This window comes from Salvelinus namaycush, unplaced genomic scaffold (assembly GCF_016432855.1).
Source record: "Salvelinus namaycush isolate Seneca unplaced genomic scaffold, SaNama_1.0 Scaffold353, whole genome shotgun sequence".
Taxonomy (NCBI): Eukaryota; Metazoa; Chordata; class Actinopteri; order Salmoniformes; family Salmonidae; genus Salvelinus; species Salvelinus namaycush.
The window spans coordinates 101,374-114,538 of record NW_024060486.1 but is presented as its reverse complement, the minus strand read 5'-3'; the positions used below and the strand labels follow the sequence as shown (position 1 = coordinate 114,538).

Genomic DNA, 13,165 nt, shown 5'->3' with positions numbered 1-13,165 from the left:
CACACACACACACACACACACACACACACACACACACACACATACACACACACACACACACACACACACACACACACACACACACACACACACACACACACACACACACACACACACACACACACACACACACACACACACACATGCCTTTATTACTCTTCTCCTGATAAAGCTTATACTTATTACTAAATACATATGTTTTATGAAGATATACTTATGTCACCTGTCTGTCAAGACTATCAAATCCATAATCCCTGGTGTGTGTGTTGTTATCTAGTCATAGCAAGATAATTATTGCTGCACTTGGTTACTATAAGGATATCAATGTCCCAGTAGGTCACTGATATATGGGATGAAGATTATGAATCACTGATCTGCCTCCTACTCTACTATAATTGTGACAGTGAAGTAAACAAAGGAAACAGCACTGGGACAGATGATGTAAAACCTTGGTGAGAGGGGACAGACATGGAGGAAAGAAGAATCTGGCAAGCATGTCTCTGGAAGTTTCTTGGATCCAGGGCGGATGTGTGTGCATTGGGAGGGAGGGTGGGGGAGGTCATTACACTTGTCCTCCTTCCCGTGCTTTTATAAAATTAGAATCTCCGGAAGACAGACAAAGGAACCTCTTTATTGTTCTGGCATTCCACAATGTCTGTGTTTTGGAATAAGGAGACATCAGACTTAATCGCATGAAAACACTACTGAAGCAACTCCAGATGCAAAATGTATCTATATTATTTACAATAGTTTCTGGTCCTTTCCATGGCACCCTGGTCATCTCCTGCCTCTCTTTGCCATCTCCCCTGGTCAAGCAATGCAACTTCACTGCAACAAGTGAAATCTATGTAAGCCTAAATATCTTACAAGACAATTAAGGTAAAATATCTTGAAATAAGATAAACAACTTGAATTAAGACTTTTTTTAAAGGTTAAAATAAGCAACATTATCTGGCAATCGCGTTAGCTAATTTAGCCTGGTAAAAAAAAAAAAAGCATTTTAAGTGAATTATCACTCAACATAAGATATTTAGGCTTGCTTAGATTTAACTTATTTCAGTGTTCTGCCTAGAGGTGGTTCAGTGAGAAGGTGAGGGATATTGAGCAAAGGAGATGGGATGTATAGGTTCAGAATAGGCTGGAGTTTTGCAGTGAGGGACAATAGGGGATGGCGAGGGACAGAATCGCTGCTCTGTAGAGGGGAGATGGTACAGACGATTGTCTTATCTGCACGGCTGTGCTTCTGATTGGAGTGGGATGGAGAATGTGATTGGAAGGCACTCAGAGGAAGGCCCGGCTCTGCCACCGTGAGACTGGCGCTCCTTCTCTCAACTCAGCCATAACACAGACCTGCCTTGGCGCTATGCAACACACACACACACACACACACACACACACACACACACACACACACACACACACACACACACACACACACACACACACCCCACCCACCCCCCCTTTTGCCCTCAGAACAGCCTCAATTCGTCAGGGCATGGACTCTACAAGGTGTCGAAAGCGTTCCACAGGGATACTGGCCCATATTGACTTATGTCAAGTTGGCTGGATATCCTTTGGGTATTGGACCATTCTTGATACACATGGGAAACTGTTGAGCGTGAAAAACCCAGCAGCGTTGCAGTTCTTGACATAAAGCGGTGCACCTGGCACCTACTATCATACCCCATTCAAAGGCACTCAAATATTTTGTTTTGCCCATTCACCCTCTGAATGGCACACATACAGGACACAATCCATGTCTCAATTGTCTCAAGGCTTTTAAAATCCTATAACCTGTCTCCACCCCTTCATCTACACTGATTGAAGTGGATTTAACAAGTGACATCACTAAGGGATCATAGCTTTCACCTGGATTCACCTGGTCAGTCTATGTCATGTTTTGTATACTCAGTGTATAAGAGCAGCCCATGTGGTTCTGGGACACTGATACACTGGCCCCTCAGCCACTATGACACTGAATGAATGATTGACTGATTGAGTCAATTACAGCTATTCACAGGGATAAAGTTTCAATGAATCTTATGGTTGTTGACAAGCTTGATTTTGATGTGCATTAAACATTTCCTCTAAAACTACCAGCCTTATTATTCTTACTCAGAATACGAAATATGTTTATTTCCATCTGAGAACAGCATCAGGCCGCGTTTTAAACTATGTTTATTTCCATCTGAGAACACTATCAGGCCGCATTTTAAACTATGTTTATTTCCATCTGAGAACAGTATCAGGCCGCATTTTAAACTATGTTTATTTCCATCTGAGAACAGTATCAGGCCGCGTTTTAAACTATGTTTATTTCCATCTGAGAACAGCATCAGGCCGCGTTTTAAACTATGTTTATTTCCATCTGAGAACAGCATCAGGCCGCGTTTTAAACTATGTTTATTTCCATCTGAGAACAGTATCAGGCCGCGTTTTAAACTATGTTTATTTCCATCTGAGAACAGTATCAGGCCGCGTTTTAAACTATCTTTATTTCCATCTGAGAACAGTATCAGGCCGCATTTTAAACGATCTTTATTTCCATCTGAGAACAGTATCAGGCCGCGTTTTAAACGATCTTTATTTCCATCTGAGAACAGTATCAGGCCGCGTTTTAAACTATCTTTATTTCCATCTGAGAACAGTATCAGGCCGCGTTTTAAACTATCTTTATTTCCATCTGAGAACAGTATCAGGCCGCGTTTTAAACTATCTTTATTTCCATCTGAGAACAGTATCAGGCCGCGTTTTAAACTATCTTTATTTCCATCTGAGAACAGCATCAGGCCGCGTTTTAAACTATGTTTATTTCCATCTGAGAACAGTATCAGGCCGCGTTTTAAACTATCTTTATTTCCATCTGAGAACAGTATCAGGCCGCGTTTTAAACTATCTTTATTTCCATCTGAGAACAGTATCAGGCCGCATTTTAAACTATGTTTATTTCCATCTGAGAACAGTATCAGGCCGCGTTTTAAACTATGTTTATTTCCATCTGAGAACAGTATCAGGCCGCGTTTTAAACTATCTTTATTTCCATCTGAGAACAGTATCAGGCCGCGTTTTAAACTATCTTTATTTCCATCTGAGAACAGTATCAGGCCGCGTTTTAAACTATGTTTATTTCCATCTGAGAACAGCATCAGGCCGCGTTTTAAACTATGTTTATTTCCATCTGAGAACAGTATCAGGCCGCGTTTTAAACTATGTTGAGATTGTTGCATTTGCACTGAGCTGTAGTGTTGCTGAGATGGGGTAAAATGTAACATTCAACAGGAAAGTCCTCTGAGTTCAGATCAGTAGGATACAGTACAGACACTACAGGAAATGATGCAAGACATGGCATCCTGTAACCTGTTTTATAATCTATGCTTTTGTTGAAGCTTTTGTAGTCCTGTAGTAGTTTGATGTTAACATACTGTACCTATTACCTCATTTAACCATGTCTCAGCTCAAATGGGAGTTATTACAATCCCAAACATTCTACTCAAAATTGTAGAGAAGAAAACTACAGATGCAAAAATCAAGTGTTCAGGCTAAAAGGTGGTCCTATAGAGTTGAATCTCCCATCAGCCGAAGACCCATGAGAAAGTCGTTGCTCCCCTGGGGCTACATTCTCTGGGCTGGGCCAAAATCCCAAATCCAGGCCCAGGCCTTCTCGGCCCCCCGTAGGCCTTGAGAACAGCTCTTATCTAAGGGAAGCACACTGGAGGAATCACAGGCTTCCGACCCCCAGCATGGAGCCACGTTTTGTTCACTGGGACTCTGTAGTCGCTCTGCTGCCTCCCTTTTGAGCCCATGCCAGATTAACTTTATCTACATTTTCTCACTTGACTTCAAGTAACGTGGTGAAGACTGCAGAGAAGTTTTTGGGGTTGTGTAGCTTTCATTAGATTTAGCTACAACATCTTGGATACTGAGATTCCAATTGGCTCAATCAACCCCCCTCCTCTCCCCTGTAACTATTCCCCAGGTCGTTGCTGTAATTGAGAATGTGTTCAGTCAACTTTTTAAAAAAACATACAAATACTGTGCAGTATGTATTGTACGTTACACAGTGACTTTCAGTGTGCTGAGAATGTTTGTCTCAAGGTTAAGGCTAACTCATTAGTGTGTGCCTTAAGACAGACACTGTTAAAGCAACAGCCTTTCTCAAGTGTGTGTGTGTCTATGTGTGTGTTTGCGTGTCTGCGTGTGTGTGTGAGGGAAGCGACCAAGGGAAGGTCAGGGGATTTGGGAGTGTTCAGAGATGCAGGATGAAGTTGTTCTGGTTTGTTTTGGACATGGGCCAGGGCTTCAAGAAGGAAAACAAGCTTGACACACACACACACACACACACACACACACACACACACACACACACACACACACACACACACACACACACACACACACACACACACACACACACACAAACAGGTCCAGAACAAATTCAAGAAAGCATACAGTATTATGCAGAGCCTTGATTGCATGGAATTCCCTTCCATCTCATATAGCGCAAATAAACAGCAAACCTGGTTTCAAAAAACAGATAAACCAACACCTCACGGCACAACACCTCTCCTCCATGTGACCTACTTTTTGTGTGTATGTACTGACATGTATGTGTAACTGATAAATGCACACACACACACATTACATTTTACATTTAACAGACACTCTTATCCAGAGCGACTTACAAATTGGAAAGTTCATACATATTCACCCTGGTCCCCCCATGGGAATTGAACCCTGGTCCCCCCGTGGGAATTGAACCCACAACCCTGGCATTGCAAGCGCCATGCTCTACCAACTGAGCCACACGGGACCACACACACACACACACACACCACACACACACACACACACACACACACACACACACACACACACACACACACACACACACACACACACACACACACACACACACACACACACACACACACACACACACACACACACACACACACACACACACACACACACACACACACACACACACACACACACACACACACACACACACACACACACACACATACTACATGTCAATGTTTTTAAATGTATATATACTGAACAAAAATATAAACGCAACATGCAACAATTTCAAAGATTTTACTGAGTTACAGTTCATATAAGGAAATCAGTCAATTGAAATAAATTCATTAGGCCCTAATCTATGGATTTCACATGACTGGGAATACAGATAAGCATCTGTTTGTCACAGATACCTTAAAAGAAATGGGCATCACAATGTAACTCAGAATATCATCAAGGTATTTCTGTGCATTTAAATTGCCATCGATTTAAATGCAATTGTGTTTGTTGTCTGTAGCTTATGCCTGACCATACCATAACCCCACCCCCACCATTAGGCACTCTGTTCACAACGTTGACATCAGCAAACCGCTCGCCCTCATGACGCCATACACATGCTCTGCGGTTATGAGGCCGATTAGACGTATTGCCAAATTCTCTAAAACGATGTTGTGGTTTATGGTAGAGAAATTAACATTCAATTATCTGGCAACAGATCAGGTGGACATTCCTGCAGTCAGCATGACAATAGCACGCGCCCTCAAAACTTGAGACATCTTTGGCATTTTGTTGTGTGACACAACTGCACATTTTATTGTCCCCAGCGCAAGGTGCACCTGTGTAATGATCAATCTGTTTAATCAGCTTCTTGATATGCCACACGTGTCAGGTGGATGGATTATCTTGGCAAAGGAGAAATGCTCACTAACAGGGATGTAAACACATTTGTGCCCAACATTTGAGAGAAATAAGGTTTTTGTGCATATGGAACATTTCTGGGATATTTTATTTCAGCTCATTAAACATGGGACCAACACTTTACATGTTGCATTTTATATTTTTGTTCAGTGTAAAGTGTAAAGTCTTTTGTCTGTATGTATTTTTTGTTATGTGTCGGACCTCAGTAAGACTAGCTGTCGTCATTCACAATGGGACACACTTGTGCCGAACACACACACGTACACACACAAACACACCCACACAGTTATATAATGTTGCACATCTGACGTGTGTGTTTTCCCAAAGGCTGCTCCAACGGTGCAGAGACAGAGGAGGACAGACAGACGGACAGTATGTATTTGAAGTCACTGGAGGGGTTTGTCACCGTGGTTACATCAGACGGCGACATGATCTTCCTCTCAGAAAACATCAACAAGTTCATGGGCTTAACACAGGTGAGCAGAAACATTACATTATTGAAACATCATACATAATCAGGTTGTTTGTTATGTACAATACATCCAGTACTCTCTCCCTGGAGACAGACAGACAGACAGACAGACAGACAGACAGACAGACAGACAGACAGACAGACAGACAGACAGACAGACAGACAGACAGACAGACAGACAGACAGACAGACAGACAGACAGACAGACAGACAGACAGACAGGAAGGAAGGCATAAAGACATACAGGAAGGCAGAAAGACAGACAGGCAGGCAGGCAGAAAAACATAGACAGACAGACAAGCAGAAAGGCAGACAGGAAGGCAGACAGACAGGAAGGCAGACACACAGAGATGGGCTGTAGCTGGTGATGTCTCTCATAGCCGTGTGAAATGTCAGCCCTGTCAGAGGCTTGTTTGGCACTACCTAGCTATGTAGGACAGAAGGCCCTCTACCACTTTTCACACTATCAGTTTCATCTCCTATATTTCTTTCAGCTAATGTCTCTTATAACCAATGCTCTCAGAGAGCCAGAGTCTTCATAACCTCTTTACTGTGACAATGCTGAATGTAGGTGTTACTAGTCTCTTTGGCAATGTAACAAATGGCTGTCACTGTCTGTGTCCTTGCTGACATGACACCATATGTGTGTCTCTACAGGTAGAGTTGACTGGACAAAGCATTTTTGACTTCACCCACCCCTGCGACCACGACGAGATTCGCGAGAACCTAAGTCTGAAAAATGGTACGTGTTCTCACTGTTCATGTGAAAGAGTGTGTCGTAACTGTCGTTTAAATAACACGTGCACATACCAAAACATGCAGAGACCACATAGTGTAGAGTGGAATCTATAGCTCGCCAACAGAGAGATAGAGAAGTATGTGTGTGCATGGTGAATGTGTGCTGGGACAAGGGACTTGGACTGATACGAGAGGAAAGGAAGGAGAGAGGAGCGGAGCACAGTGGCTCTGATGTAGGCAGGATGGAATGCCATACTCACATGCACACACACACACACACACACACACTGTGTTCTCTATAGCAGCCTTAGCCTATTGTGTTAATCAGAAGTTGTAAAATTGCACACACAATGAATAGTTAACATAACTTCATGTTCCAGGCTATAAACACTACTCCACTACCCTATAAACACTACTCCACTACCATATGAACACTACTCCACTACCATATGAACACTACTCCACTACCATATGAACACTACTCCACTACCCTATAAACACTACTCCACTACAATATAAACACTACTCCACTACCATATGAACACTACTCCACTACCATATGAATACTACTCCACTACCATATGAACACTACTCCACTACCCTATAAACACTACTCCACTACCCTATAAACACTACTCCACTACCCTATAAACACTACTCCACTACCATATGAACACTACTCCACTACCATATGAACACTACTCCACTACCATATGAACACTACTCCACTACCCTATAAACACTACTCCACTACAATATAAACACTACTCCACTACCATATGAACACTACTCCACTACCATATGAACACTACTCCACTACCATATGAACACTACTCCACTACCATATGAACACTACTCCACTACCATATGAACACTACTCCACTACCATATGAACACTACTCCACTACCATATGAACACTACTCCACTACCCTATAAACACTACTCCACTACCATATGAACACTACTCCACTACCCTAGAAACACTACTCCACTACCCTATAAACACTACTCCACTACCCTATAAACACTACTCCACTAACCTATAAACAGTACTCCACTACCCTATAAACACTACTCCACTACCATATGAACACCACTCCACTACCCTATAAACACTACTCCACGACCATATGAACACTACTCCACTACCCTATAAACACTACTCCACTAACCTATAAACAGTACTCCACTACCCTATAAACACTACTCCACTACCATATGAACACCACTCCACTACCCTATAAACACTACTCCACTACCATATGAACACTACTCCACTACCCTATAAACACTACTCCACTAACCTATAAACACTACTCCACTACCATATGAACACTACTCCACTACCCTATAAACACTACTCCACTACCATATGAACACTACTCCACTACCCTATAAACACTACTCCACTACCATATGAACACTACTCCACTACCCTATAAACACTACTCCACTACCCTATAAACACTACTCCACTACCATATGAACACTACTCCACTACCCTATAAACACTACTCCACTACCATATGAACACTACTCCACTACCATATGAACACTCCTTCCGTGGCCTCCAACTGCTCTTAAACGCTAGTAAAACCAAATGCATGCTTTTCAACCGTTCGCTGCCTGCACCCGCACGCCCGACTAGCATCACCACCCTGGACGGTTCCGACCTAGAATATGTGGACATCTATAAGTACCTAGGTGTCTGGCTAGACTGCAAACTCTCCTTCCAGACTCATATCAAACATCTCCAATCCAAAATCAAATCTAGAGTCGGCTTTCTATTTCGCAACAAAGCCTCCTTCACTCACGCCGCCAAACTTACCCTAGTAAAACTGACTATCCTACCGATCCTCGACTTCGGCGATGTCATCTACAAAATAGCTTCCAATACTCTACTCAGCAAACTGGATGCAGTTTATCACAGTGCCATCCGTTTTGTTACTAAAGCACCTTATACGACCCACCACTGCGACCTGTATGCCCTAGTCGGCTGGCCCTCGCTACATGTTCGTCGTCAGACCCACTGGCTCCAGGTCATCTACAAGGCTATGCTAGGTAGAGTGCCGCCTTATCTCAGTTCACTGGTCACGATGGCTACACCCACCCGTAGCACGCGCTCCAGCAGGTGTATCTCACTGATCATCCCTAAAGCCAAAACCTCATTTGGACGCCTTTCCTTCCAGTTCTCTGCTGCCTGCGACTGGAACGAATTGCAAAAATCTCTGAAGTTGGAGACTTTTATCTCCCTCAACAACTTTAAACATCTGCTATCTGAGCGGCTAACCGATCGCTGCAGCTGTACATAGTCCATCGGTATATAGCCCACCCAATTTACCTACCTCACCCCCCATACTGCTTTTATTTATTTACTTTTCTGCTCTTTTGCACACCAGTATCTCTACTTGCACATGATCATCTGATGATTTATCACTCCAGTGTTAATCTGCTAAATTGTAATTATTCGATTTATTGCCTACCTCCTCATGCCTTTTGCACACATTGTATATAGATTCTCTTTTTTTCTACCATGTTATTGACTTGTTTATTGTTTACTCCATGTGTAACTCTGTGTTGTTGTCTGTTCACACTGCTATGCTTTATCTTGGCCAGGTCGCAGTTGCAAATGAGAACTTGTTCTCAACTAGCCTACCTGGTTAAATAAAGGTGAAATAAATAAATAAAAAAATAAAAAAACACTACTCCACTACCATATGAACACTACTCCACTACCATATGAACACTACTCCACTACCATATGAACACTACTCCACTACCATATGAACACTACTCCACTACCCTATAAAAACTACTCCACTACCATATGAACACTACTCCACTACCCTATAAACACTACTCCACTACCCTATAAACACTACTCCACTACCATATGAACACTACTCCACTACCCTATAAACACTACTCCACTACCATATGAACACTACTCCACTACCATATGAACACTACTCCACTACCATATGAACACTACTCCACTACCATATGAACACTACTCCACTACCATATGAACACTACTCCACTACCATATGAACACTACTCCACTACCCTATAAACACTACTCCACTACCATATGAACACTACTCCACTACCATATGAACACTACTCCACTACCATATGAACACTACTCCACTACCATATGAACACTACTCCACTACCATATGAACACTACTCCACTACCATATGAACACTACTCCACTACCCTATAAACAATACTCCACTACCATATGAACACCACTCCACTACCCTATAAACAATACTCCACTACCATATGAACACTACTCCACTACCATATGAACACTACTCCACTACCATATGAACACTACTCCACTACCCTATAAAAACTACTCCACTACCATATGAACACTACTCCACTACCCTATAAACACTACTCCACTACCCTATAAACACTACTCCACTACCATATGAACACTACTCCACTACCCTATAAACACTACTCCACTACCATATGAACACTACTCCACTACCATATGAACACTACTCCACTACCATATGAACACTACTCCACTACCATATGAACACTACTCCACTACCATATGAACACTACTCCACTACCATATGAACACTACTCCACTACCCTATAAACACTACTCCACTACCATATGAACACTACTCCACTACCCTATAAACACTACTCCACTACCCTATAAACACTACTCCACTACCATATGAACACTACTCCACTACCATATGAACACTACTCCACTACCATATGAACACTACTCCACTAACCTATAAACACTACTCCACTACCATATGAACACTACTCCACTACCATATGAACACTACTCCACTACCATATGAACACTACTCCACTAACCTATAAACACTACTCCACTACCCTAGAAACACTACTCCACTAACCTATAAACACTACTCCACTAACCTATAAACACTACTCCACTACCATATGAACACTACTCCACTAACCTATAAACACTACTCCACTACCATATGAACACTACTCCACTACCCTATAAACACTACTCCACTACCATATGAACACTACTCCACTACCCTATAAACACTACTCCACTACCATATGAACACTACTCCACTACCCTATAAACACTACTCCACTACCCTATAAACACTACTCCACTACCATATGAACACTACTCCACTACCCTATAAACACTACTCCACTACCATATGAACACTACTCCACTAACCTATAAACACTACTCCACTACCATATGAACACTACTCCACTACCCTATAAACACTACTCCACTACCATATGAACACTACTCCACTACCATATGAACACTACTCCACTAACCTATAAACACTACTCCACTACCATATGAACACTACTCCACTACCCTATAAACACTACTCCACTACCATATGAACACTACTCCACTACCATATGAACACTACTCCACTAACCTATAAACACTACTCCACTACCATATGAACACTACTCCACTACCCTATAAACACTACTCCACTACCATATGAACACTACTCCACTAACCTATAAACACTACTCCACTACCATATGAACACTACTCCACTACCCTATAAACACTACTCCACTACCATATGAACACTACTCCACTACCATATGAACACTACTCCACTAACCTATAAACACTACTCCACTACCATATGAACACTACTCCACTACCATATGAACACTACTCCACTAACCTATAAACACTACTCCACTACCCTAGAAACACTACTCCACTACCCTATAAACACTACTCCACTACCATATGAACACTACTCCACTAACCTATAAACACTACTCCACTACCATATGAACACTACTCCACTACCATATGAACACTACTCCACTAACCTATAAACACTACTCCACTACCCTATAAACACTACTCCACTACCATATGAACACTACTCCACTACCCTATAAACACTACTCCACTACCATATGAACACTACTCCACTACCATATGAACACTACTCCACTAACCTATAAACACTACTCCACTACCCTAGAAACACTACTCCACTACCCTATAAACACTACTCAACTACCATATGCACACTACTCCACTACCCTATAAACACTACTCCACTACCATATGAACACTACTCCACTACCCTATAAACACTACTCCACTACCATATGAACACTACTCCACTACCATATGAACACTACTCCACTAACCTATAAACACTACTCCACTACCCTAGAAACACTACTCCACTACCCTATAAACACTACTCCACTACCATATGAACACTACTCCACTAACCTATAAACACTACTCCACTACCATATGAACACTACTCCACTACCATATGAACACTACTCCACTACCATATGAACACTACTCCACTAACCTATAAACACTACTCCACTACCCTAGAAACACTACTCCACTAACCTATAAACACTACTCCACTACCATATGAACACTACTCCACTACCCTATAAACACTACTCCACTACCATATGAACACTACTCCACTACCCTATAAACACTACTCCACTACCATATGAACACTACTCCACTACCATATGAACACTACTCCACTACCATATGAACACTTGCTGTTGGACAATAAACTGCTATAATTACGTAATAACACTAAAATGACAACTATCTCGGCCATGTCTTGTGTGCCATGCCAAGAGAAAATACTGTAATGATGGTAGAAATAATATTCTGGACACACTGTCTCTTTCCCTGCGTCTCTCTCCCCAGTTCTCCTCTAATCTCCCCGTGTTCTGCTGTTCTGTTTTTGTTTGTTATTGAATTCATTTCTCTCGCTCCGGGGTGGGCCACACCATGGTGATCAGACCAGGGGCCTAGTAGGCTGACTCCTAGGGCCCCTTCCTGGGACTGTTGATAGAGGAGGGGCTATGGGGGGCCAGAGGAGGGTGGAAAGGTTGGTGGACGAGCGTGCGCTGCTGTTGTGTCCACACACAATCCATGCCAGGCCTTTCCCTGGCGCCACCCCCCTCATGGCGCACCCCTTTAACAGTCCTTATCAGCTGTACCCACAAGTCTCTGCCTTGCACCACGGCTAGCGGCCAGTGTCTGAAGAACGCCACCCAGGGCTGAACTCTGGCTTTGTGGTTTAACAGCTTGGCTGCAGCCACTCTGTGGTGAATGTGCTACAATGTAGTGATGCTGTCACCACTAACAGCTTTCATGATCAGACGTTTTGGACTGAGTTGCTGATCCAGGTATGCAAGGGATTACTACAGAAACACA

General features: G+C 42.6%; 1 protein-coding gene across 3 annotated transcripts in view; it reads left to right on the top strand.

Annotated features, from left to right (window-relative positions):
• The window catches only part of LOC120040452 (endothelial PAS domain-containing protein 1-like), a 63,032-nt gene that overhangs the window by 34,763 nt on the left and 15,104 nt on the right, over window positions 1–13,165 (top strand). For 2 of the 3 annotated variants that reach the window (XM_038985601.1, XM_038985602.1), the window contains exons 3-4: window positions 6,049–6,197; window positions 6,851–6,935. In XM_038985601.1, the coding sequence (XP_038841529.1) occupies window positions 6,049–6,197; window positions 6,851–6,935 (234 nt within the window). Of the gene's footprint in view, window positions 1–6,048; window positions 6,198–6,850; window positions 6,936–13,008; window positions 13,138–13,165 lie in introns of those variants that run through there. The other variant, XM_038985603.1, reaches the window with a different exon arrangement.